The sequence below is a fragment of the Mus musculus genome, chromosome 5 (genome assembly GCF_000001635.26).
Source record: "Mus musculus strain C57BL/6J chromosome 5, GRCm38.p6 C57BL/6J".
NCBI lineage: Eukaryota > Metazoa > Chordata > Mammalia > Rodentia > Muridae > Mus > Mus musculus.
This window is the reverse complement of record NC_000071.6, coordinates 107,770,949-107,795,017: the sequence shown is the minus strand read 5'-3', so window position 1 is coordinate 107,795,017 and position 24,069 is coordinate 107,770,949. Positions and strand designations below refer to the sequence as shown.

At 38.6% G+C, this 24,069-nt stretch overlaps 1 protein-coding gene across 16 annotated transcripts in view; it reads left to right on the top strand.

Moving 5' to 3' along the window:
- Evi5 (ecotropic viral integration site 5) overlaps positions 1 to 24,069 on the top strand; it is a 130,313-nt gene that overhangs the window by 80,090 nt on the left and 26,154 nt on the right. For 15 of the 16 annotated variants that reach the window (NM_007964.2, XM_030254128.1, XM_006534780.4 and 12 more), the window contains 2 exons: positions 4,510 to 4,656; positions 6,724 to 6,819. In NM_007964.2, coding sequence (NP_031990.2) covers positions 4,510 to 4,656; positions 6,724 to 6,819 — 243 coding nt within the window. Of the gene's footprint in view, positions 1 to 4,509; positions 4,657 to 6,723; positions 6,820 to 7,106; positions 18,235 to 24,069 lie in introns of those variants that run through there. The other variant, XM_011249408.3, reaches the window with a different exon arrangement.

Here is a 24,069-nt window from a genome sequence, read left to right as displayed (position 1 = left end):
GGCATTATAGGCAGAAAGATTTTTTTTCTTCTGAGATACAATCTCTGCTTTGACCCTTCAATAAAATTGAAACAAGTTAGACTTTTGGGCTTATTAGTAAAACTCATAGAGTTGCCTTATTGCACAAATTAAGAAGGAAAATTTATGTAGAGCAAGATTCCTCAACTTGAATATTTTTTAAACGTTTGAGCAAGAAATTATTTGTTTTATTTATCTAGCCTGTGCATTATAGGATTTTTAGCAGCATCCTGGCTCTGCCTACCAGATGGTTTTCTGTGTAATGGCTAAAACTGTCTCTATACATTTCCAGTAGAGAATCATGTGTCTGCTACAATGTGCATTCTGCCTTTTCAAGTATGATCCTGAGTAATTAAGTCTCCTAATGTTCCCTTTTCTGTATTAAATGCCTATCTTAAATATATTTGGCCTAAGATGTGCAAATCATTTTGTTTATAAAACCTGTTGTATTGTAAAGGTAAGTTTGGCTTTTTTGAATTACATTCTTCTGAGCTATATTTCACATAAGGTTGTCCTGTGGGATCCATGGGGCAGATTACAGAATCTCTGCTAGTACTGCAATCTTCAGGTGCTCAAGTTCCTTAAATAAAATGGTTTATTATTTTTATATAATATTTGTAATAATATATGTATATGCATTCTCCAGTATACTTTAAACCATCCTTAGGTACAAGGCCTAATATAGCACTAATAGAAATAATTTTTACAGTATACTGTTTAGGGAATAATAAATGTCTACACATGTGCAGTACAGATACACTTTCAAAAACTTCAATCCTTAGCAGTGTGAATTCATGGATACATAGGAGGGGTAACTAAGCATGTGATTGGTTTTCAGAGGATCTCTTCAGTCAGTAGGGGGCATAGTCTACTCATGCGGCACTTTGTATCTCAATGACATTCCATGTCAGGCACGAGATAGTGAATAAGCAGTTCTTAGGATAAACATAGCTTGTTTCTTATCATCTAATTACTTTCAAAAAGTTTTATTGAAATTAAAAATATGAAAGAGGCTAGAATTAGGAAAAGTAGAAATTAGATTTTATAGTGGAAAGTTTTATTTTATGAGCAAAATTCATTTATATCTCTACGTAAGCTTATATATGATTATGACCCATATATATATCTCCTATCAGATAATTCAATTTCTGTGTCATCCTAAGGCTGATTCTGCACACTGGTTGGTCTCTTGTTATGTACTTCTGTCTCTCCTTGCTTTGTCACATGCTTTGTAAATTATTGCACACATTTTCATGTGCCCCAATAAGTGTACACCAAGAAAGATTGGTTATCTTGAAACAGACATCCATAGTATGGGGAAGGGGCTAGATAGCAGCAATTGGGTATCTTGTATAGGGCAATAAATAACTAAGGTAAATAGTTTTTGTGCCTAGCAATGGGTACATATTTCCCTCTGCCAGGCCTTTCATGTGGCAAGTTTGAGTTAATACTGTCAGATGGGCTGAGCTGAGTTTTGCTCTGTGGTTATGCGAAGTGCACTTCAGGGTTCAAATTCCTTTGGCATTACCTCATTTTCAGAACGAGGGCTGGTTTCCCAGACAGCTTTTGTCCTGTCTGTATTCTGTGTCATATCCTAGAGTCGGGACTGGAGTCAGCAGTATTCCTCTATTACTGTTGCAAGGAATTAGAGGGGCAAGGGTGTTTTCTGATAATCCTCAGCCTTAGCCTCCATTTTGTTTTTGTATCAGAGGTATTTGGAAATAATTGCCTGGTTAAATGTATTCTAAAGGCAGTAATTATATCTTGATTTTGAACAGGCCCTCAGAAGAACTTGCTGCGTTCATGCATGTTACATATTATTTCGTACACAGCTTGTAAGCCTCTGGGTGATTGGGTGCCGCTGTGGTCGTCTGTGCTCAGTGTTCATTTGATTTGGTCTTTCTAATCTTCTGTTTATTCTGACTGCTGCATCTTTCCTTCCTTTCCTTCCTTCCCCTTCCCCTCTTCCTTCTTTGTTGCCCAGGCTGGCCTCAAACTCATGATCCATGCAATAGCTAGGATTATAGGTGTGTGTATCATTCCACTTGGCTTTCTCTGACTTCCTGAAATTGAGGTTGCCTTTATTCTTATACGAGCACTTAATTGAGTAAAGTTTTGTAGGCTGAAAACAATCTCTAAAGCATTACATATTTGCTGGAAAGTGCCTTCATTCTCTTTCCTTCATATATACTGTGTTTTCCTTGACTTGCATATTTCGTTAGCACTCTGAACCTCTTCTTACTTTGGGTCATGGTTTCACCAAGTCACGTGGACTTGCCTTGACTTCACAGCATAGTCCAAGTTGGCTTGGAATTTGTGATCCTCTTGTCTCAGCCTCCTGAGTAGCTGGGAATATAACCTTACCTAACTAGGCCTAGACTTTGCCCACTTTTTTTTTCTTTTCTTTTCTTTTCTTTTCTTTTCTTTTTTTTTTTTTTTTTTTTTTTTTTTGTGGCAGGCAGGGGAAGAATAAAATTTTCTCAAATATTAATGGACCTTAACATGGCTTTTTAAAAATGCTGAAAAATTGGACCTTCTTTTATTTTCTGTGTCTTATACATTCTTTTTCAACACTAATATTTTTCAGTATTCATGCCTAATCTTATATTTAATCCTTTCATTGTGTGTGTTATGAATATGTACATATTTGTATATGTTTGGGTGTGAGTATGGAGGCCAGAGGTTGACTTGGGGTGTCTTCCTGGATCACTGTTCATGTTATTTTTTGGGACAGGTCTCCCTTTGAACCTAGAGTTCATTTATTGGCTAGGATAGGTGCCAATGAGCTCTAGAGGTCGTTATCTCTGTCTTCCCTTGCTGTTTGCACCCCAGTGTTGGGGTTACAGATATGTGCCACTATGCCCATCTTTTATGCTGGGTGTTAGAGATGAAAACTGAAGTCTTTGTGGCCATACACGACAAGCATTTAACTTACTGAGGTGTTGCTCCAGCCCTCATTGGATTCCTAGTATCAGCAGTTATATTGGTTTTTAGAAATTTTATTTGATTAGTTTTTAAATTTGCAAAATTTCAGAGACATGATGACACACCTTTATTATCTTTTAAAAGACTTATTTATTATATGTATATGAGCACACTGTAGTTGTCTTCAGACACACCAGAAGGGGGCATCAGATCCCATTACAGATGGTTGTGAGCCACCATGTGGTTGCTGGGAATTGAACTCAGCTCCTCTGGTAGAGCAGCGACTGCTCTCAACCACTGAGCTATGTCTCCAGCCTGGTGACACACATTTATAATTACAACATTCAGCAGGGAAAACCAGAATGGTTATGAGTACCAGACTAACCCAGCTACATACTAAGACAGTAGCTCAAAAATTAAAGTATTTTTGGCCAAATTCACTGTTCCACCTCCCCCTGCTCTGACTTTGAAGTGGCACTGTGTTCTTCAGGGTGGCCTTGATCTTGGGTCTCAAGTGCTGAGGTTTTGGGCCTGCCCTGCTCTGCCACTTCTGCACGGCCTCTCATGGCTCCTCTTCTTAGTATGCTTTTCTTCTTCCCTTTATATCTTTAATAATTTAAGCATTTATTTTATTTGAAGTCATAAAATTACCTCACTATGAGAAATTATTAGAATATACTCTTCTTTTTTGTCATGCACTGTTCTCACGCACAATTAAGTCTTAAGTTGTGGTTTTGTATTTCATTGTTGGAAAATTCTTTGCAGCCGTGTTGAAGGAACATCCCTCTGAAATAGAGTTATGTGCTTCAGTGGTAGCTCATAAGACAAAGCTTATAGATTTTTTTTTTGTATAAATGATATATTGAGGTCTAGAATTTTTAGTATTTCTAGCATTTTGAAGCAGGATCTCATGTAGCCCAGGCTAACCTCAAACTCACTACAAAGACAAAGCTGGTCTAGTACTCCTGACCTTCTTGCATCTACCTTCTAAATACTGGGATTGCAGGTGTGGGCAACAATGCCTGGCTAATGTGTTGGTTAAGAGTTTGTAATATTCTTTCGGAGAATTCAGGTCTTTTTCTTTTAAAGATTTTTCTTTTCTTTTTTCTTTTCTTTTCTTTTCTTTTCTTTTCTTTTCCTTTCTCTCTCTCTCTCTCTCTCTCTCTCTCTCTCTCTCTCTCTTTCTTTTTGTTTTTTTGGTTTTTTTTTGTTTTGTTTTGTTTTTTTTTGAGGTCTATATAGAATGGGATGTCCTCAGATTCACTGTGTAGCCCAGGCTGTCCTTAAACTCTTACTGAACATCCTTCCTCATCCTTTCAATTACAGGAACTACATATGCCACACAATTGGCGGAGGATTATTATACTAAAATTATACTAATATAATAATATAATTAAGTAATTTAAATAAGTAATATATAAAAAGCTGTTGTATATCTTTCTTCCATTTTAGTACACATTTTAAGTAACTTTTTATAAGGCTGTTGAAGTATAAGATGGACAGATAAAAAATTATTAAAAATTTCCATCCTTTATCTATAGTGTGTCTATTTGCATTTCTCACTAGAACCAGATCAATAGTAACCAACTTCGAAGAGCGGAGCAAGAGGTGAACAGTCTGCAGGAGAAGGTGTGCTCGCTGTCTGTGAAGAACAAGGGCTTGCTTGCCCAGTTAAGTGAGGCAAAGCGCAGACAGGCAGAGATTGAATGCAAGGTGAGTGTCAGTGCAGTAGGGCTTTATACATTTATCAGGATTGGGTTTTGTGGTTTTGTTTTGTTTGTTTTTGAAAACAGACTTTGAATATATAGCCCTGGCTAGCCTGGATTTTGCTTTATAGACCAAACTGGCTTCAAAATCCCATTGATTCTTTTACCTCTGTCTCTTATTGCTGGGATCACAGGCATGTGCCACACCCAGAGTAAATTTTCCTTCTTTTTTCCTGGTCTTGTTTTAGTGGTTGTTCTCAGACAAGGTTAGCTCATTTTGTTCAGAGGGTAAGTTTCAGGGAGGAAACCTCAGTTTTAACCTTAACCTTGATTAAGTTAATGTCTTAACTAATGCTCCTTTGTGATGTGCCTTTTGAGGGTTAGCCCTTTAAAATGCAGCTTGTAATGGCTCACCTGAAAATGCAGGTAATTGCAGAGGTTGAAGTTCCTCCCTTGACTCATCATATTAGCAGGCAGGCAGTCACAACTAATGTTTTTGTGTAACAGAGAGAGCAGGAGAAATGTATGTGCGCAAGTGGGTTAAGAAAAATGAGCACAATTTCTGTTAAGCTTTCAAAATAAATTGCATTAAAATAAATTCCTTTTTTATGAAAGGAACTTAAGTAGCTTTAGGTAATGAGGACAGTTGGCTGGCGCCATCAAGTGGAGAACAGCACGGACACACACGCACAAGTGTGTGTGAAAATCACTAAAGAGATGCATGCCATCTGAGGCCTAGTGCGGATTCCTGAAGGGAAGTTGTGAAACTTTTAACAGAAAGTACTAATCTCCTTAGCAGATGGTAGGTCTCATATATGCAAGCTTTATTATTCTATGAAAAATAAGACTTTCAGTGGCACATATAAAGCTGTAATTCCATCAACTCGTCCTGGTGTCATTAAAACCAAGAGTGAAGCTTGAGTGGTTTATCAGTGTCATTGAAATCCAGAGATGAAATTACATCCTAATCAATATTCATGGCCGTTAGAATTTAGACTGAAGAAATCTGTAGGCAGCAGTAGAATTGTACTAACTTGAAGAATTGACCCTTTCTAAATTGCAACTGGATTCATTTAGAAATAAGGTAGTGCACAGTGAGGTTACGTCCCTGTGACTTGTCACAGTGGTAGCTGGCAGACCGTAATGCCACATTGCCCTTGCCGATTCATCATTAACAGAGTATTAAATTTAATTTTCTCTATATGGATGTCAGTTTTCTTTAAACATTTTGGTAACAGTGTTTCTGAATTTAATATTGTTTTAGCACCTGTTAGCAAAATAAAAAAAAATGTTCAGTTATGAAGATACTTGTTTTGAATTTTTCTAAGTAATGAATAAAGACTCAGAAAAGGAGACTCGGCAGATGGATACAGGATTTTTTTCTTAGTTTTTATTTGTTCATCTTTGCCTTGTGAAGTACACTGAGGACACTAGCTCTGATATACCCTTGTGTGCGAGCTCTAAGTTGATTCAGCCTTCTCTATTGCCTTTTGCAGATCTTGGAATTAATGTTAGTGTATTAATTGTCATTCTGACACCCAGTAACCTGTTTATTTCCCTTGTTAAAGTGTAACAATTCCATAAGAACTGTAACTTTTCAAGGAAGCCAGTCCCTTAGTTATATAGGTAGATTCATTTTCATTAAGGTTTTTTGTGATTAAGGCTTATGATTTGTCTTTGAGTAATCTTTAAAGCTCATTTTTCACTTATATAAAGTATCTGGATAGTATTTGTATTAACATTATTTTCACTCTACTCGAATATCAAAATTAATTTGAATATTCTCACTTTAAATAGTAAAAGCCTATAATTCCCAGTTTTACAATCCCGAACACCTGAATCACAAAAGTTTTTTCTTAAATTTTACACAGGTTCATTTGGAGGCAGAACCTGATCTGAATTGATAAATGGCCACTTCTAAGTTGTTTTTGTCCTGTTTGTTGTGGTTGTTTATACCAGGCTGCTCAGACACTGCTGGGTAATGCTAATGTGCAGTTTATACACCTTAATATTTTGAAAATGCTTGCTTTTTGAACTCACCTGTTTTGTTGCTGTGTCTTGTTTGCTGCTGTAGAACAAGGAGGAAGTCATGGCTGTGCGGCTCCGGGAAGCTGATAGCATCGCGGCCGTGGCTGAGCTGCAGCAGCACATTGCTGAGCTTGAAATCCAGGTATGTATGCTGTGGGAGTGCAGAGGTGGGCCTTCCTCTCTGTGTCTGCCTCCCTCCTGATGCCAATATTAGTCTGCTTCAGGATGCTTTTGTGTGTGCGGGGGGGGGGGGGGGGTGGGGGTGGGGGTGGGGGTGGGGTCATGTGGAGGCCAGAGATGGAAGCTGGACGTCTTCATTGCTGTTCACTTTATTTCCTGAGGGAGGGTCTCTTACTGGCATGGTTGGTCTTGCTAGCTAGCTTACCTCAGGGATCCCTTATCTCTGCCTTCTGACTGCTGGCATTGCAGGCAGCTACCATGCTTAGTTGACATTTATGTGGGTGCTGAGGAGCTGAACTCTGGTCCCCCTAGAGGTAAGTGGTAAGTGCTCTACCTATTGATTAATCTCCTCAGCCTTGGGGGCATTTTTATTTATACATAGCATAAAACTTTTAAGATTCACTATTCTGTGACATTAAGAACATGCATGCTGTTATATGACCACCAATGCCATCTAGAACTTCTTCATTTTCTGCATGAAACTCAGTGTGTCCATTAAATACTAACTTGACATTCCTTCCTTTCATAGCCCCTGGCATTCACCATTATAGTGTTAGTGTCTTTTCTCTCTGAATTTGACCACTCTAGGGATCTGTCCACATCATGATCTCATGATCTAGGGATCATGAGACATCTCTGACAGGCTCGTTTCCCTTAGCATGAAGTTCTTAGGTTCACTCATGCAGTGTATACTTTTTTTTAAAACTAAATGCATCCTTCATTGCATGTGCAGTATATTGTCTATTCTTTCATTTATCTACCTTTGCTGTTGTGAACAATGCTGCTATGGCCAGAGATGTGTAAATACCTGCCAGACATCCTGCACTCAGCTCTATGAATGCTCTACAACTACTGGGTTATATAAACAGTGCTTCTGTTTTTTTTTTTTTTTTTTTTTTTTTGGAATTGCAATGCTATTTTCTGTAAAACATATCATTCTTACATCCGTAATTTAGAGCACAAAAATTCCATTGTTTCTTCTGTTGGACACTTTTTTTTAAGATTTATTTTTTTACTTTATGTGTATAATGTTTGGCCTACATATCACAGAACCCACAAAAGAGTTTCAGATCCCTACAGATGGTTGTTTTTGATGCACAAAAGCTTTTAATTTTTTTGAAGTCCAAAATCTCAGCAAAGAACTTGGGTTTTGCTTTTGTTATAGTTCTCAGTCCATTTTTGAGTAACACTTTATAATGTCTCTGCACTGCCAGTTTTATTTAAAAAAAGATAATTTACTCCCATCACTTGTGAGGCTATAGTAGGAGATTACAAGTGCTGAATTTCTGCCCCACCCTAAAGTAATGTTGAGAATCCTACTTTCCCCCTTAAGGTCTAGTTTTATTTTGTTTTGTTTTACGTGTTTGAGTATTTTGCCTGTGTGTATATCTCTGAACCATGAGGCAGTCATAGCAGGGTATTGGGCCCCCTGAAATTGGAACTATAAATGGTTGTGAGTCACCATGTGGCTGCTGAATCTTGGTCCACTACAATAGTAATAAATACTCTTAACTGCTGAACCATGTCCTGCCCCGTGCCCCACTTTTATTTCTTTAATTTATAAACTAGGATAAAGAAGTTAGTTTCCTATATGAACTAGGATAAAGAAGTTAGTTTCCTATATGAACAAAGTATTACAGGGTTTGTTTGTCTGTTTGGTGTATTAGTTACACCAAACAGAGTTGGAGTTTTATCATCTAGAGAAGTCAGGGCCAGGCAGAGACTGAAGTGGAAGCCACTAAAGAACACCATGAACAGGGCTACTCCACGTAGCTTGCTCAGCCTGCTTTCTTAAAGCACTCAGGATCAACACTCACAATGAGCTGGGCCCTCCCATATCAATCATCAATCAAGAAAGTCTACCTGAGGCTTGTTCACAGGTAAATCTGGTGTGTGAGGTCTTTTCCCAATTGGGACTCCTTCCCAGATGTGGCCTTGTGTCAAGTTGACATAAAACTGGCTAGCATGTTAGTTTAAGGTTTGTTTGTTTGTTTGTTTGTTTTGGTTTTGGTTTTTTTTGAGACAGAGTCTCCATATATAGCCTAGGGTGCCCTGGAACTCACTATGTAGTGCATGCTGGCCCAGAATTCCCAGAAGTACTCCTTTCTCTGCATCTAGACTGCCGTGATTGCAGGTATGAGATACCATGCCTGGCTTGTAAATTAGTTACTTAAATTATACACAAATCTGTATGGACTTTTTCAAAAGATTGCCACCTGTCTTAGTTACTGTTCTAGTGCTCTGAGGAGACACCATGACCAAAGCATCTCATAAGAGAACATTAGTTGAGGGGTTAGTCAATGGTCATTATGGTGGGAAGAAAACAGGTGTAGTGCTAGAGCAGTAGCTGAGAACTTTACATCCTGATCCACAAACAGCAACCCCAGAGAGAAGAGACAGGGAGAATGAGTAGTCCTGACAGAGGCTTTTGAAACCTCAAAGCCTTCCCGCAGCAGTGCACCTTCAACAAAGTCACACCTCTCATTCCCCCCAAACAGTTCCACTAACTTGCATTCAGACATATGAACCTATGGGGTCATTCTCATTCAAACCACTGCACCATCTTTCTAAACACAAAACAACTATGGTCTTTACCTAGGTGTGGTGGCTCATGCCTGTAGCCTCAGCAGCCTCTGTGTGTGTATGTGTGTGTGTGTCACACGTGTGAGTTTGCAGGTGTGTGTTCTCATGCACATATATGTAGAAGCTAGAACTGCGCATGGTGTGGAATCTTCTATTGCTCTTAGTATATATTGCCTTGAGACCCACTGTTTTGCTAGACTGACTGGCCAGTGAGCTCCCTGATGTGGCCACAGGCTTGTGGACACTGGGATTTACACTGATGTCCTCATCTTGTAGAGTAAACTTTTTAACCCACTGAGCCAAATTAGTTTTTTTGATATTGAAATACTTACTAAAACTAAGAAACTCATATTCTGCATGTTTTGCTTAAGTGAAATCTACATGTTACATCATATTATGAAAAGTGAAGAAAGATGCATCAAATATTCTTAAGTATTTCTCTAACTTGCTATGCCAGGCCCTTAGTAATCATGTTTTCATTTCCTTAAAATTTTTTCCTTTTTTTAATTTTATTTACATTTCAAATGTTATCCTCTTTCCCAATTCCCCCCTCCCAGAAGCCCCCTATCCTATCTCCCTCCTTCTTCTATGAGGGTGTGCACCCCCACCCCACCCCCACTCCTACCTCCCAGCCCTCACTTTCCCCTACATTGGGGTGTCGAACCTTCACAGACCAAGGGCCTCTTCTCCCATTGATGACCAACAAGGCCATCCTCTACTACATATATGGCTGGAGCCATGGGTCCCTCCATGCGTACTCCTTGGTTGGTGGTTTAGACCCTGGGATCTTTGGTTGGATGATATTGTTGTTCTTCCTATAGGGTTCCAAACTCCTTCAGCTCCTTCAGTCCTTTCTCTAACTCCTCCATTGGGGACGCCATGGTTCAGTGGTTGGCTGCGAGCATCCACCTCTGTATTTGTCAGGCTCTGGCGTAGCCTCTCAGGAGACAGCTATATCAGGCTCCTGTCAGCATACACTTCTTGACATCCACAATAGTGTTTGTGTTTGGTGACTATATATGGCTTGGATCCCCAGGTGGGGCAGTTTCTGGATGGCCTTTTCTTCAATGTGTGTTCCACATTTTGTTTCTATATTTGCTCCCGTATTTTGTTACCCTTTCTAAGAAGGACCAAAGTATCCACACTTTGGTCTTCCTTCTTCTTGAGCTTCATTTGGTCTGTGAATTGTATCTTGGGTATTCTGATCTTTTGGGCTAATATCTACTATCAGTGAGTGCATACCATGTGTGTTCTTTTGTGATTGGGTTACCTCGTTTTCTGTTGTTATGTATCCCCCCCATTTTTTAAAGATTTATTTATTATTATATCTAAGTACACTGTAGCTGTCTTCAGATGCACCAGAAGAAGACATCAGATTTCATTACAGATGGTTGTGAGCCACAATGTGGTTGATGCGATTAGAACTCAGGACTTTCAGAAGAGCAGTCGGATGCTCTTAACCACTGAGCCATCTCCCCAGCCCATGTCTCCCCTTTCAGTTCTGATTTTTTTATTAATTTGGATACTGTCTCTGTGCCCTCTGGTTAGTTTGGCTAAGAGAAATCACATTTTGTTGCCTTGCTATGAGGTCAGTTTTCTTAGATTCCAGTGTGAGTGAGTGTATGGGTTTATCTATGTTGAAAATGAGATGATTTCTTTTTATTACTATTAATTTTTTTTTTAGGCAGAATCTCATTGTGATGCTCATACTAGCCTAAAGTTTATTGCCCCGGGCTATCCTCAAACCCATGATCTTCTGCTTATTTCTGAGTGCTAGGATTATAGTGTGTACCCTCACAACCAGCACATTTCCTATCTTTTTATAGACTAAGTTGCATTCTATTGTATTCATTAACATTTTCTCCATCCGCTCATCCACACTTGCACACTTGCACACACCCACACATCCAGAGATGCACACATCACACATATATATGCTGAAGTTCCATGTTGTGACTGCTGTGAAATCAGTATCTTGAATCTTGATTTCTAGACCATTTATTACCACATTAGAGATGTTGAGGCCCGGAGTGACTTCAAATACTTCTTTCTTACCTCCATAATTCGTGCCAGAGGTGCAAGTGTAAGATATGCAAGCTTTCAGCTTCAGTAGCTAACATTATTTTGCACTTTATAGTTACTTTCTTGCCAGTATTTTACCTGCTGTATGGACTAGTGCTATAAAAGGCAAAGCTAGCATTTTCTCCTGTCCATTTTACTACTGAATATTTTTCTGAGTCAGAAATCTCCCATCTGTTTTTTTTTTTTTTCCCTTGGCCTCAGCTGGAGGAAACTTTCCTAAGTTACCAGAGCTGCCTTTGTTTGACAAAAGTGTTTGTTGGTTGTCTTTCCCTACCCAAATCCTGTCAGAGTGCCTCAGTGTGAGAGCATTGCCCTGGCTCTCAGCATCATGTCTCCATCTCACACACAGCACTGCCCAGGTTTCTCTAGACTGTCCTGCAGGGGCCCTCATGCCCTTCTGCACACTGTAGTCGTCTTTAACTTTCTGTACTTTCTACTTTTGAGGACGCTCACTTATCCTTCTGGACTGAGGCTTGTGTGCTCCTGATCTGACTTGCTGTTAAGTCACTTAGAAAGGAAAATTTCAGTGAATGTCTCAGTGGCTCAACATGTATTTATTTTATTTTATTTTTGGTTTTTTGAGACAGGGTTTCTCTGTGTAGCCCTGGCTGTCCTGGAACTCACTTTGTAGACCAGGCTGGTCTCGAACTCAGGAAATCCGTCCGCCTCTGCTTCCCAAGTGCTGGGATTAAAGGTGTGTGCCACTACGCCCGGCTCAACATTTATTTTATTTAATGTAGATTAGATCCACAGACAGCAATTGTAGCACTCAGAAGATAGAGACAGAAGATTGAAAGTTCAAGGCCAGCATGAGCCTTAAAAACAACCTCTTAAATTATTTCTGTTTAAATTTGAAACTTTTTTTTTTAAAATATAACTACACTTTAGATAGTTCACAGTTGTGGAAATATGTCAGATCATTCTCAAGTTCCACTAGGTGGGGACTATGAGTCTCTATTTTGTATCTCTTCAGATTAATACTTCCAGTTAGTGGTCTATAGCCTTGGCTAACCTGAAACTCATAAGATATTCTCGCCTCTGACTCCAGAGCACTAGGCTCAGCATTTGTTACTTTCTCATAAACTAAAATTTTCAAGTCCTTGGTGTAATAAATCATATTGTTATATAACATGATTTTATTTTGGACTATGTAATCTATTCATATAATTAAAGCCGTCTTTGTAGTGTAATTATGAATATCCATCTATCATTGATCTATCATTTATCTCTCTGCCTGCCTGCCTATCTACTTACCTATGCTAAGGACTTAACCCAGGGCCATGTGCATTCTGCACAATTAATTGATCATGAAGTTACATTGCATTTGGTTCTTTTTAAAGCTTAGTTAAGACAGGGTCCCACTGTTTTCCATGATGGCCTCAGACTCATGATACTCCTGTTGGGGCTGTAAAGCAGCCGGACTTACAGGTGTCTCACAGCAGGCCTGGCTCCAGACTTCCATCTTAGTAACGTTCCCATCTTGAAAAAAAAAGGAAAAAGAAAAGCTTGCATGTGTGGATGTGCACTGCATGCATGCCTCCTGCCCCCATGCCAGAGGAAGGTGCCAGCACCCTTGATGTGGAGTTGGGGAGGGTTGTGATCCACCTGGTGTGAGTCCCAGGGACTGAATGCGGCAGGGTCTTCTGCAGAGCGGTGAGTGCTTTTAGCTGCTGAGCTCTCTCCAGCCCTCAACATTCCAGTTTTAATTACTACACTTAAAGCTGCTTTATTTGTCTATTTATATATAGCTTTAAAATAAATGGATTCTTAGGATACATAAAAGCATAATTGAATATATTTATGGAGTACTATGTGATGCTTCCAATTACGTGTATGCTATGCTCTGTATGTTGTTTAAATCAGGTTAAACACAGCTGTTTTCTCATACATTTATTTGTTCATTTTGAGATAGGGTCTCAAAAGCCCCAGATTATAATTAAAACTCGGGACCCCATGTGTGCACATTATGACTGTTGGCATCACAGGCCTACTTCACTGTTCCTGAAACATGGTCTTTCTTTTTGGTGGAAATTTTGAGTGACATTCCTTTAGGTTTGGAAAGTACACAGACTGTTTTTATTATCTGCAATAGCACACAGGGATTTTGTACTTCTTCTTACCTAATATCTTCCTTTTTCTTTCTTCCCCTCCCTCTCTTCCTCTTTCCCTCCTCTGTCTGTTTTAGGGATCAAATCTTGGGTCTCAAGCTTGCTAGACAAATACTCTGCCACTGTTGTATCCTCATCCTCCCCACTTTGGCTAGGGCTTCAAATTCACTAGAGGTAGCCTTGAACTCCTGATCCTCCTGTACCTTCCAAGGGCTGGGATCATAGGCATTAACCACAGTACCAGGCCCTTCATCCTTGATTTTTTTTCCTATTTTTAACTTTGCTATTTACTGGAGTGTCTGTGTGTATGCATGTGCATGCCATTGCCAGCAGACACCAGAGGATGGTGTTGGATTCCTCCAGCTAAGCAAGCTAATTTTTGTGCTGCATAAAATCCTGTTTCAACATTTTGTTTATGGACTTAATGTTTTTGGAAATATACTTCATACTGGCAACTTTGATTATTCTAGCACACCAATAACAAAAATACTAGTAGCTGGCACTTCTGGACACAGAACGTGCCCAGCAGTGTCCTCATCACAGCAGCCATCTAAGACAGGAATTGACTGGTATCATTATGTTTGGAGAACCTGAGACATAGAGATTTGGACGTGAGTTGATATTTATAATAGAACCCACACTTTAGTTCTTTTCAATTAAAAATGTTTCATTAGTACTAGAACATACTGCTAGGGTAGTTAAATTGTTTTTATAGTAGATTAGATTGTCTCCTTTAATAACTCCTTTATGTGCATCGTTCACTTCTATTCCTTTCCCATCAGGACAGTTCTCATTCTTAGCTTCCTTTTAGACATGATTCCCTTTCCTTGGGTGTCATAGGCTGTGCCCAGACCACAGTGTCACACAGCCTTTGGAACCTTCCTTCCTACTTCACTAGTGTTTCTCCTTTGACCTCCTCAGTTATCAGTGTGAGTGGCGCAGCACAGCCTACTGTGCGCTTGTCCTTCCTGCGCCCCCTGCTCTGCAGCTCCGTCACACGTCCCACACCACTGTGGCCAGGACATGGTTTTCAGGGTCTTTTTGTCCCACTTATGTGCATCCGAAGTTCACTGTGAGGAAGAACTGGTACTTGGTTTCATTATTTCCAACATCAACATATAGTAATAGTCAAAACATTCTTATTTATTGAAGTGAAAATGAATACGTTTATTTCTTGAAATGCCATTTTGATCTTAAATGTTCCCATTTAAAAGATATGAAAAAGTGGTTAAATTATAAATTTAAGTGGAGTGTTAACTTCAGTTCATCCAAAATTTGTGGAGTATCTATGACATGCCTATTACTATTCAAACCACTACCTGGATTAGTAAACAATTCAGAAATATCTCCTTATTTAGCTTAATGTTAGACAGAATAGTTTGGTGAACAACTCTCACAGTATGTAGTTTAGATGATGAAAGTCATGGTGAAAGAATAGAAGAAAAAGAAGGTGCTGAAATAAGACTATTGCTCCCTTACTAATGTAACCAGTAAGGCTCATTGGGAGGGACATTTAAACAAGGCTTTGAAGGCAGACAGGCAGGGCTGGAGGACTCAATGGTAAAGAGCACGTGCTGCTCTTCCAGAGGACCCTGACACCTTTGACATACATACACACATAATTAAAGTAGGACAGGCAGATTTGGGCAAAGAATTCACTGCTAAGAGTAAGGACAAAGGCCTATCCAAAGTAAAGAGCAAATGGGAACAGTCTCTGGATGGCTTTGACAAGAGAGGAGCAAGTCTGAGAAATAATTAGGACCTGTTACACAGAACCGAAGAACTTTGGCTTTTCTCTGAGCAACATGGAAAATCACTGAAAGGTTCTGAGTATATCAGAGATGAGCTAGATAACATTTAGCCTATTAAAATGCTTAAATTAAACCTTGTTTAGAGTAATGCTTGTAAGAGTGTGTCATCTTTAGAGTGGTGGGAAATGGCAGAAATCACCTTTTCTCTGTTGGTGTTTTCCACTGCTCTGTGGATCCAAATGTTGTTTGAACCCTGTTTTTACATTGACAATATATAGAATTGTCTCTACTTTTCAAGTAGTGGGACAAGGCATCGAAAAGTTCATTTTAGCTCCGTTGAGGAAAATAGGTGAGAATTAAACCCATGCTTCCTGATTCTTAGTCCTGGAACTGAGTTTGTATTAGGTGATTTAAAAAAAAAAAAAAAAAGCATGTTTGTTGTCTTATCAAAACCACATTAAACTGTGTACTAAGTGAGGCTTTACGTTTGTACTGCTATGTTACAAATAACGGAAAGTTTTCATTTAAAATGGTATGGGTCTACTCAAACCTAACTTTGGTACTGTTCCTGGTACTTTGTAACATTTACCCACTTTTGCTAGTTTGCCCAATAGATAACCTCTAGGGATGCCTCAGATGGGCAATACCCCAACCACTCTTGGCTTAGAAAACGCCCACTCACAATTCTGTTCTGACAGAGAATGTGGGATCTAGGTTTAAATCAGTGTGCCCAGAGCAGCCTGCACTTTTGACAGAGATAGAAAGGAAGTGATAAGCTCTTTACTACCACTTTAAAATTTTAATCCTTTTAATGGTGTGAAATTACAGTGTGATTTCTGAATTATGGAATTTACCATAAAGCTTTGTAATTGATTTGTACTTTCCAGCTTCCTAAATTAATAGTTGCACAGTGGGTGATAGTTTATATGCTATGTCGTAGCTGGCAAACTTCTTTCTGTTTGATAAGATTCCATCTGATCCTCAAAGTATATTTCTTTATTGTTTCCCTTTTGAACAACTTAATTAAATTGTAAAATATTTCTCTTTTAGGGCTTTTGCTTCAGGCATTCTAAAATGTAGAAATAGCTAGTTTGTAACTATCTCAACAAAGAGAGCTGGGCATAGGGACTATCCCACCCTGCCTGCTGTCTTGTCATTAGAGTTTGTATATGGCATTTTAGGATCTTCTTCCTGCACACATGTTCCATTGTGGACAGTCTGCAAACACTTGACTAGAGAAGCTCAAAGCCATGAAAAAAGAAAAATACAAATCTGAGAAACTGTTACAGCCAAAGGATCCTAAAGTCATAAATAAATCTATTGCTATGTCTCGGGTCAATGCTTACAACAGAAAAAGCAAGTGGGGAAGTCAGGCCCGGAGCTACAGAAAACAGAGCTGAGTACACTGTGGGCTTCATTCATAATTATGTATCAGTACTGGTTCCTGAATCTTTACAAACATAACTGAAGAATGTAAGATGCTAATGGGGAAAGTGCCTGCTCGGTACATGGAAATACCTTCTCAGTTTTTCTTTAAACCTAAGATTATTTCAAATAATGTCTAATGTAAATTATATCTCATCATTTTTAGAAACTTAGAATTATGTGGAATTTTAAATATCTGTAACAAAAATAATTCACTGCTAGTTAAACTACAATTTATAAGAAACATTTTCTAGCTTTTGTGTCTAAGGCTGATCTTTTCATGTGTACATTTGTCCAATCTTGTCAGAAATGTCACTCTAAAATACTAGTATGTGTTTCTCTTTGTAAGTCAAACTTAGCCATGAAAAAAATGCTAGAAAAATAAGTCTGACTTCTTTTCTTCCTCTGTACTTTTCAGAACACATATCTTATAGATACTCAAATGTGTTTTCATTTTCTTCTGGTTACTAAAAAGACTACTCAAACTTTGTGTTCATAACTTTAAGTTACAGGAAACTGTTTTGAGGATCCATCAGTTAGTTACACACAAGGTTAGTGTGATTTGTTTTTAGATGTTTCAAATGAGTCACCTCAAAGTCATGGAGAGGTTACCACTTACCACATCTTCTGTTCTGATTAACTTTTTTTCTTGGGACTGCGTTGTAAATCAGTAGTAACTTATTAAAGTTAGTGGTTGTTTTCAATGTTTCAGTATTACTTCACTTATTAGCCAGGGTGCTCCCTGTCCTTGGGACTGCGTTGGAAATCAGTAATAACTTATTAAAGTTAGTGCTTGTTCTCTGTTTCAGCACCATTTGGCTCAGGGTGCAACCTGTCAACTGTCTTGCAGTCATCTAGTGCAGTTCCAATGCATAAGGCCTTTGGCTGTAATAGACGAATTGAAAATAACCAATTAGAACAAAACAGTCCTCACTCTGCTGTAAGTTAATATTGTGGCCTCTCTGACCGTTGAACCTAATTTCATAATATAGCCATAAAATGTTATTTAACCTTTAAAATAGTTAAGAGATAGCTTTTTGAAAGTATTCTGTAGAAACAAAGTAGTTTTGAAGGCGAGAGAGCTTGGCTCTGCCTTTGTGTGCTACAATCTCTTCTTTGGTAGTTTTTTTCTCTGTGTCTGTAACATAAAAAATACTTTAAAAATGTAAGCTCTACACTTGCATCTAAGACTAAGCAACCTGTGTTGTGTCATGACCCTGCTAATACCACAGACCTTCTGTAATACTACTCCCAGAGAGAACCCACATCCTATGTATAACCTTAGATTTATTTTGAAATCTTTATGAAGAGAACATGGGGGAGATTACTAATTGTTTCTGTTATTTCCTTTAGGGTTGTATATTTATTTATAACAAGTGTTTTTAATTTTAGCCAACAGGACTAAAATAACAAGGTCTATTAAGTAATTATTTCAAATTCTAGAAGTAATATATAATTTTTTTCTTTTTTTAAAATTAGATATTTTTTTATTTACATTTCAAATGCTATCCCCTTTCCTAGTTTCCCTTCTGAAAACCCACTATCCCTTCCTCTCTCCCCCTGCTCACCAACCCACCCACTCCTGCTTTCTGGCCCTGTCAGTTCCCTATACTGGGACATATAACTTTCACAGGACCAAGGTCCTCTTCCTATAAAAATTTAAAAACCATGTTTTAGGTGAAAATTTTGCTTGTATGTCAGGTATCTGAAGAAAACTCAGGAAGGGGAGAGCCAGTGGACTCAGTAGCCAGCACATATATGTAATCTGGAAAGCAAACGTCAGAGTGGCCAGCACATCGTGCACTGTAGAATGCATGCTGACATGATGCTAGTAAACTGCTGCAAGTGTGCACACTGAAGACCTCATTCTCCTTTGAGACATGGTCTTGTATAGCCCAGGCTGGCTTTGGATTCAAAATCCTTATGTCTTGGCTTGAGTGCTGAATTCAGGCATGTGCCACCATGGCTATCTCTGAACATTTGTAAACCTATTTTATTAATCACTGCTTACATTTTCTTTCTATTTTAGATTTATTTTGTGTTCTTTTTGATTTTTTGTTTACTTTATTGCATGTGGGTGTGAATGTGGGTATGTGTACACCACAGTATGCTGCACATAGAGAACATGGAGCAACTTTGTGGACTCATTACTTCCCTCTTTTAGCGCAAAGTCAGGCTTTCCTACTTTTATTTGCTGAGCCATCTTGCCAGCCTTCTTGATGCATAGCTATAAAATTACTTTGAACAAAATGTTTTTATTTTGTTTTGATGGTGTGTATTTATGCATATATATAATATATATTTTAGTGTTAGAAATTGTACCAAGTTATGATTTTTTAAAAGATTTGTTGCTATGAGTACACTGTAGCGGTCTTCAGACACCCCAGAGGAGGGCCTGTACATATAAAAAAGGGGTATGGTACATGTGGGGACAGTCATTTCCAGCATAGCGACAGCTCCAGGGTGGTGATGTGATACTTAGACATCTTTTTTTTTTTTTAAGATTTTTTTTTAAAAAGAATTATTTATTTTATGTGTGTGAGTACATTTCTTCAGACACACCAGTAGAGGGTGTCAGATCTCATTACAGATGGTTGTGAGCCACCATGTGGTTGCTGGGAATTGAACTCAGGACCTTTGGAAGAGCAGTCAGTGCTCTTAACTGCTGAGCCATCTCCAACCCCAAGTTACGATGTTTTTAACAATTGATAATCTTTCCCATCAATAGAATAGTTAGTCTTTGGTATTCTCTGGATTCATACATATCTTTTAGAAAGAATAAATAGTTACAAGACATTAAATGGAAAAGAGCAAATTTGAAACAGTATTTTACTATTTAGTGTGTTAAAAGTATATTATTGGGGCCGGTGAGATGGCTCAGTGGGTAAGGGCACCCATCTGCTCTTCTGAAGGTCCAGAGTTCAAATCCCAGCAACCACATGGTGGCTCACAACCATCTGTAACGAGATCTGACTCCCTCTTCTGGTGTGTCTGAAGACAGCTACAGTGTACTTACATGTAATAAATAAATAAATCTTAAAAAAAAGAAGACTGTATGTTTAAAAAAAAAGTATATTATTATGGCTGTGTTTCATGAGCAGTTATGTTAAATATATGCATATGCACTTAATACATTTAAAAGCATGCACATGGTGGAGGCTGGAGAACTGGCTCAGCAGTTTGAGCACTTCTTGCTCTTCCAATGGAGTTTGGTTCCCAGCACCTGTATTGGGCAGTTCATCATACCTGGAAGTAACTACAACTCAATCCAGAAGGTACCAGCACACGTGTTGCATATGCAAATAGGAACATAAAATTTAATATTAAAATATACACATTTGTATGTGTAATGTATATATTTACATAGTTACATAATATACATATTTAAATAAATTTGGATGTAATAATTCATTTTAAAAAGACAATGTGTTTGTCTTTAAATGAATTTGAAGTGTTTATAGTAAACCTCACTAAAAATGTTGCAGTATTGCCTCTTAGGCAAATAGAAAGCCAGATGATACAGAAGGAGTAGAGCCTACTCCTTCTTTTTACTGTATATGAACCACCTGATTGCTGTAACTGTTAAATATTAATACATTTAAGTTCTTTAAGGTAACCATTGCTAGAAAGAAAACAAGAATTATAACTTCCAAATGAAAGTAAAAGTAACAAAGTGTCTGTTACCAGCAAAGCCCCTAGCATCTCGGAAGTCCTTGTCTGCTTGGCTCCACCTGCTTCTCTGGTGCAGGTTAGCCATGTTTGCCTCCACAAGCAAGGTTCAGCCATACCTGCCTTCGTTTTTCTCTGCTGTGTTTGTTTATTTATTGAGAAAGTATCTCACTGGATAGCCTCGGCTGTCCTGGAACTCACTGTGTAGAACAGGCTGGCTTCAAACTCAGAGATCCACCAGCCTCTGCCTCCCAAGTGCTGGGATTAACGGTGTCTGTCCTCATGCCCACACATGCCCAGCTGTTTTCATTTTATATGAAGGCTGTTGCTCTTGCTGTTCCTCGTATTTGAAAGTCTTTGTTGTGTGATATTTCTCATGACTCTTTTTTACTATTTAGATTTCAGCCTAGAGTCTCCAGCGACTCAGAGTTTCCCCAAACCTGTATTGAGCAGTCTGCTCCTCCCCTAGTTAGTTTCAGCTCCTCATGATGCTTGAGTTTGTGCTAGGATGTGCTGTGGCCTATGTGTGGGTCAGAAGACAATTTCAGGAGTCAGTGTCCCCCTTTGAGCTCTGAGGATTGAGACCAGTGTAGCAGCATGGCAGCACCTTTACCCGCTGAGCCAGTTTAAGGCTCAGTATTGAATTCTACAGGCTCTTCTCAGGGTTTGAGTGATTAACTGGTGCCCAGCATGGTGACCACACCTTTACTACCAGCACTCAGAGAGCAGGGCCCACAGATCTCTGAGGTTGTTAAGCCCAATGTGTTCTACCCTGTCTCAAAAACAGACAAATCAACCAACCAACAAACAATCCTCAGCTGTGTAAGTTAGAACTCGATGCCATTTAGTTCTGAATGCCTATTACATGCCAAGTCCCCCCGCCTCCTAAATGGTATCTTGGATGTGCAATCAAATGGCTATAATTCAGGAGTTAGGGATAAGAAAATGTCCAGTTTGTACCAACCTAAGTTACATAGCTAACATCTGTCTCTAAGTCATACTTTGTATATAGCTCAGTCTAGTAGGATTACAGACATGTACCACATACCTAGCTTCCAAACGAGCCTTTTGATAATGCATTGTATTTAGTTTACTCTGGCTTCTCTCTATTTTTGAAAAAGTGATTTTTAATTTAAAACAGTGTTTTATTTGGAGTTTTATTAGACTTCGGAGTGCTGTTTTAACTGAATAATTCATAGCCTTAAAAGTTAAATTAAAAATGTAGAGGGGTTATTGTAGATAAAACAAGGTTAAAAAGTAGTAAAGTACCAGATAGAAGTACAAATTTTGGGTTGATTCTAGACAGTAAATAAAGCATTTTTAGCCCTTTTGGGGGAGTTTGAGTAAAAACGAGTTTGATGGTATCAGGGATTGCTAATTTAGAGATTTGTAATATATGTAGGTCAAGTTATAAAGAACAGTTTCTTGTCCTCAGACAATGCATGATGAAGTTGTAGTAGTAAATGTCATAATATCTGCTTTTTCTGTCCAGTGGGTTACAAAAATCTCTGTGCATAATATATAGGTGGAGAAATAAGGGAAACAATTGAGATAAAATGCTTACTGCATAGAGCTAAAGGGCATAGAGAGACTGTGGTGCTTCTGTCGGTTTGAGAATGTTGAAAAGTAAGAAGGGCGGGGAAGTTCAGGCAGATGGAAATGGATGACTAGGTGCTGGGTCATTTGCCTCCTGGTCTTTTGAGGTTTTTGTTACCTGGACTCTTGCATCTGATAGATCATTTAGGAGCTAATGGGTCAAAAATTTTAAAAACTTTGTTGTCTTTGTAGAATATTTTAAAACCTGTAGGTTGAAACAGGGCTTTTTAAAATCAGCTATCTTCCTGTCTAAGGAAGTGCCCTTCCTGTGGCAAGATAGGGTAAGTTATAACCAACACTGAAACAGATAAAGAAACAAACAAGAATGGCCTTTCAGGCATACCCATTGCAGTTTATCTTAAGAACTGGTCTGGCTAAACTTGTAGATCCCAGCAAGCGTGAGGTGCCTGTCTTCCTTCTCTTGTGTCCCAGCGTTTTGAGTTAGTCGTGTTAGCTGCATTTTTCCAGCCACTTCTCACAGCAGCTAGATGCCATCACTCTCCTGCGTTTACTTCACTGTGACATGCAAACATTGTCCCTTACAACATTTTCCTAAGTTTCTGGCTTGATGAAGCACACTCAGTTTTCAGTTTGGAATGGTGTGTTGGAGGGCGACAGATGTAAGTAAGCATACTCGTGAATAGAACATCTGCTCTCTGCCTGGACCTGATACACAGCTGCACACCCTTGTTTCCTCACTTCCAGTGACCCATCAGAGTGTGACACATCCTTAGCACATTCTGTCTCTTCCTCATGCTTCCTCTGATTAGAGCTTCCTGTGATTACGGGATAAAATAAGTAAGTCTGGCTGAAACATCATTATCACATCTTAGTACAGTGCCCATCTAAGATGCACTAGTGTGTGCTGTTTACTTACCGCATCTGTCCATTATGTAAGTGAGTTAGAAAATTAGACAATTTCCTTCATTTGTTATCATTTCTCTCTATAGACACTGATGCTTTTCTATGGCCAGAGAATTATTTTGTTGCTTACCAAATCTTTGATTTTTCTTCATTTTTTAGAATAGTTCTTAATTTTTAGTCACTAGATTCTTATGTCTGGACTTATATCCTAGATAGTTTTTTTAGTTCCTCATACATTAACAAATTTTACTATTTTTAGGGTGGCACACACCTTTAATCCCAACACCCAGGAGGCAAAGGCAGGGGGATCTCTGAGTTTCAGGCTATAGAACTAGTTCCAGGCCAGCCACGACTACAAAAGAAACCCTTTCAAAAGCTGGGCTAACTAGGAAAGAGATTTGAGTTCAAAATTGAGCTAACTTCTGTAGAGAGGATCTGAGCAGCTAAAACCAACACGGAAAAAACTGTGAAGTGAAACTGGCAGCGGAATTGAAGGAGTAAATTAAAGACCCCGACAGCCTTTTCTATTTGTGTTCTTAAATGTATCTGCTCTGGAAATGTACAGACTGGATAAATGGATAAATAAGTTGGTGAATCCTGGCAATTTATTGTGGTGCCAGACAGTAAAACATTTATCTCGTCTTTTATATGTAAAGTTACACTAACATTTGTAGTGGGATATTACTTGATTTGGTTTTTCATTGGTTGAGACAGGACTTAATATGTAGCTTGGATGACGTAGAACTCAGAGATCTGTTTGAGCAAGCACTGCCCATCTGGCAAGGATTGTGTGAGACCCTTGGGAAACAACATATGATTATCCTGACTAAAATTAGATATTTTATGTATATAATTGGCATATACTTAGAATTTCTAAATTAATGTTTGAAATTATGAATTTTCAAAGGTGGTTGAAGCCAGGCCATTTCACACATAGGTCTTCACACTGACTATTTCACAATTTCTCCTGGTATAGCTTTCAAAGCATACTTTCAAACCCCAATCTAAGATATTTAGAATTCAGAACATGCATGCATTTTCAGTCTCTATGTTTATAAAACTCCCAGTGATAGTATACCACCATCTTTGACATCACTGTTTAAACCGTCTCTAGCTTAGTTTATAGTATTATAT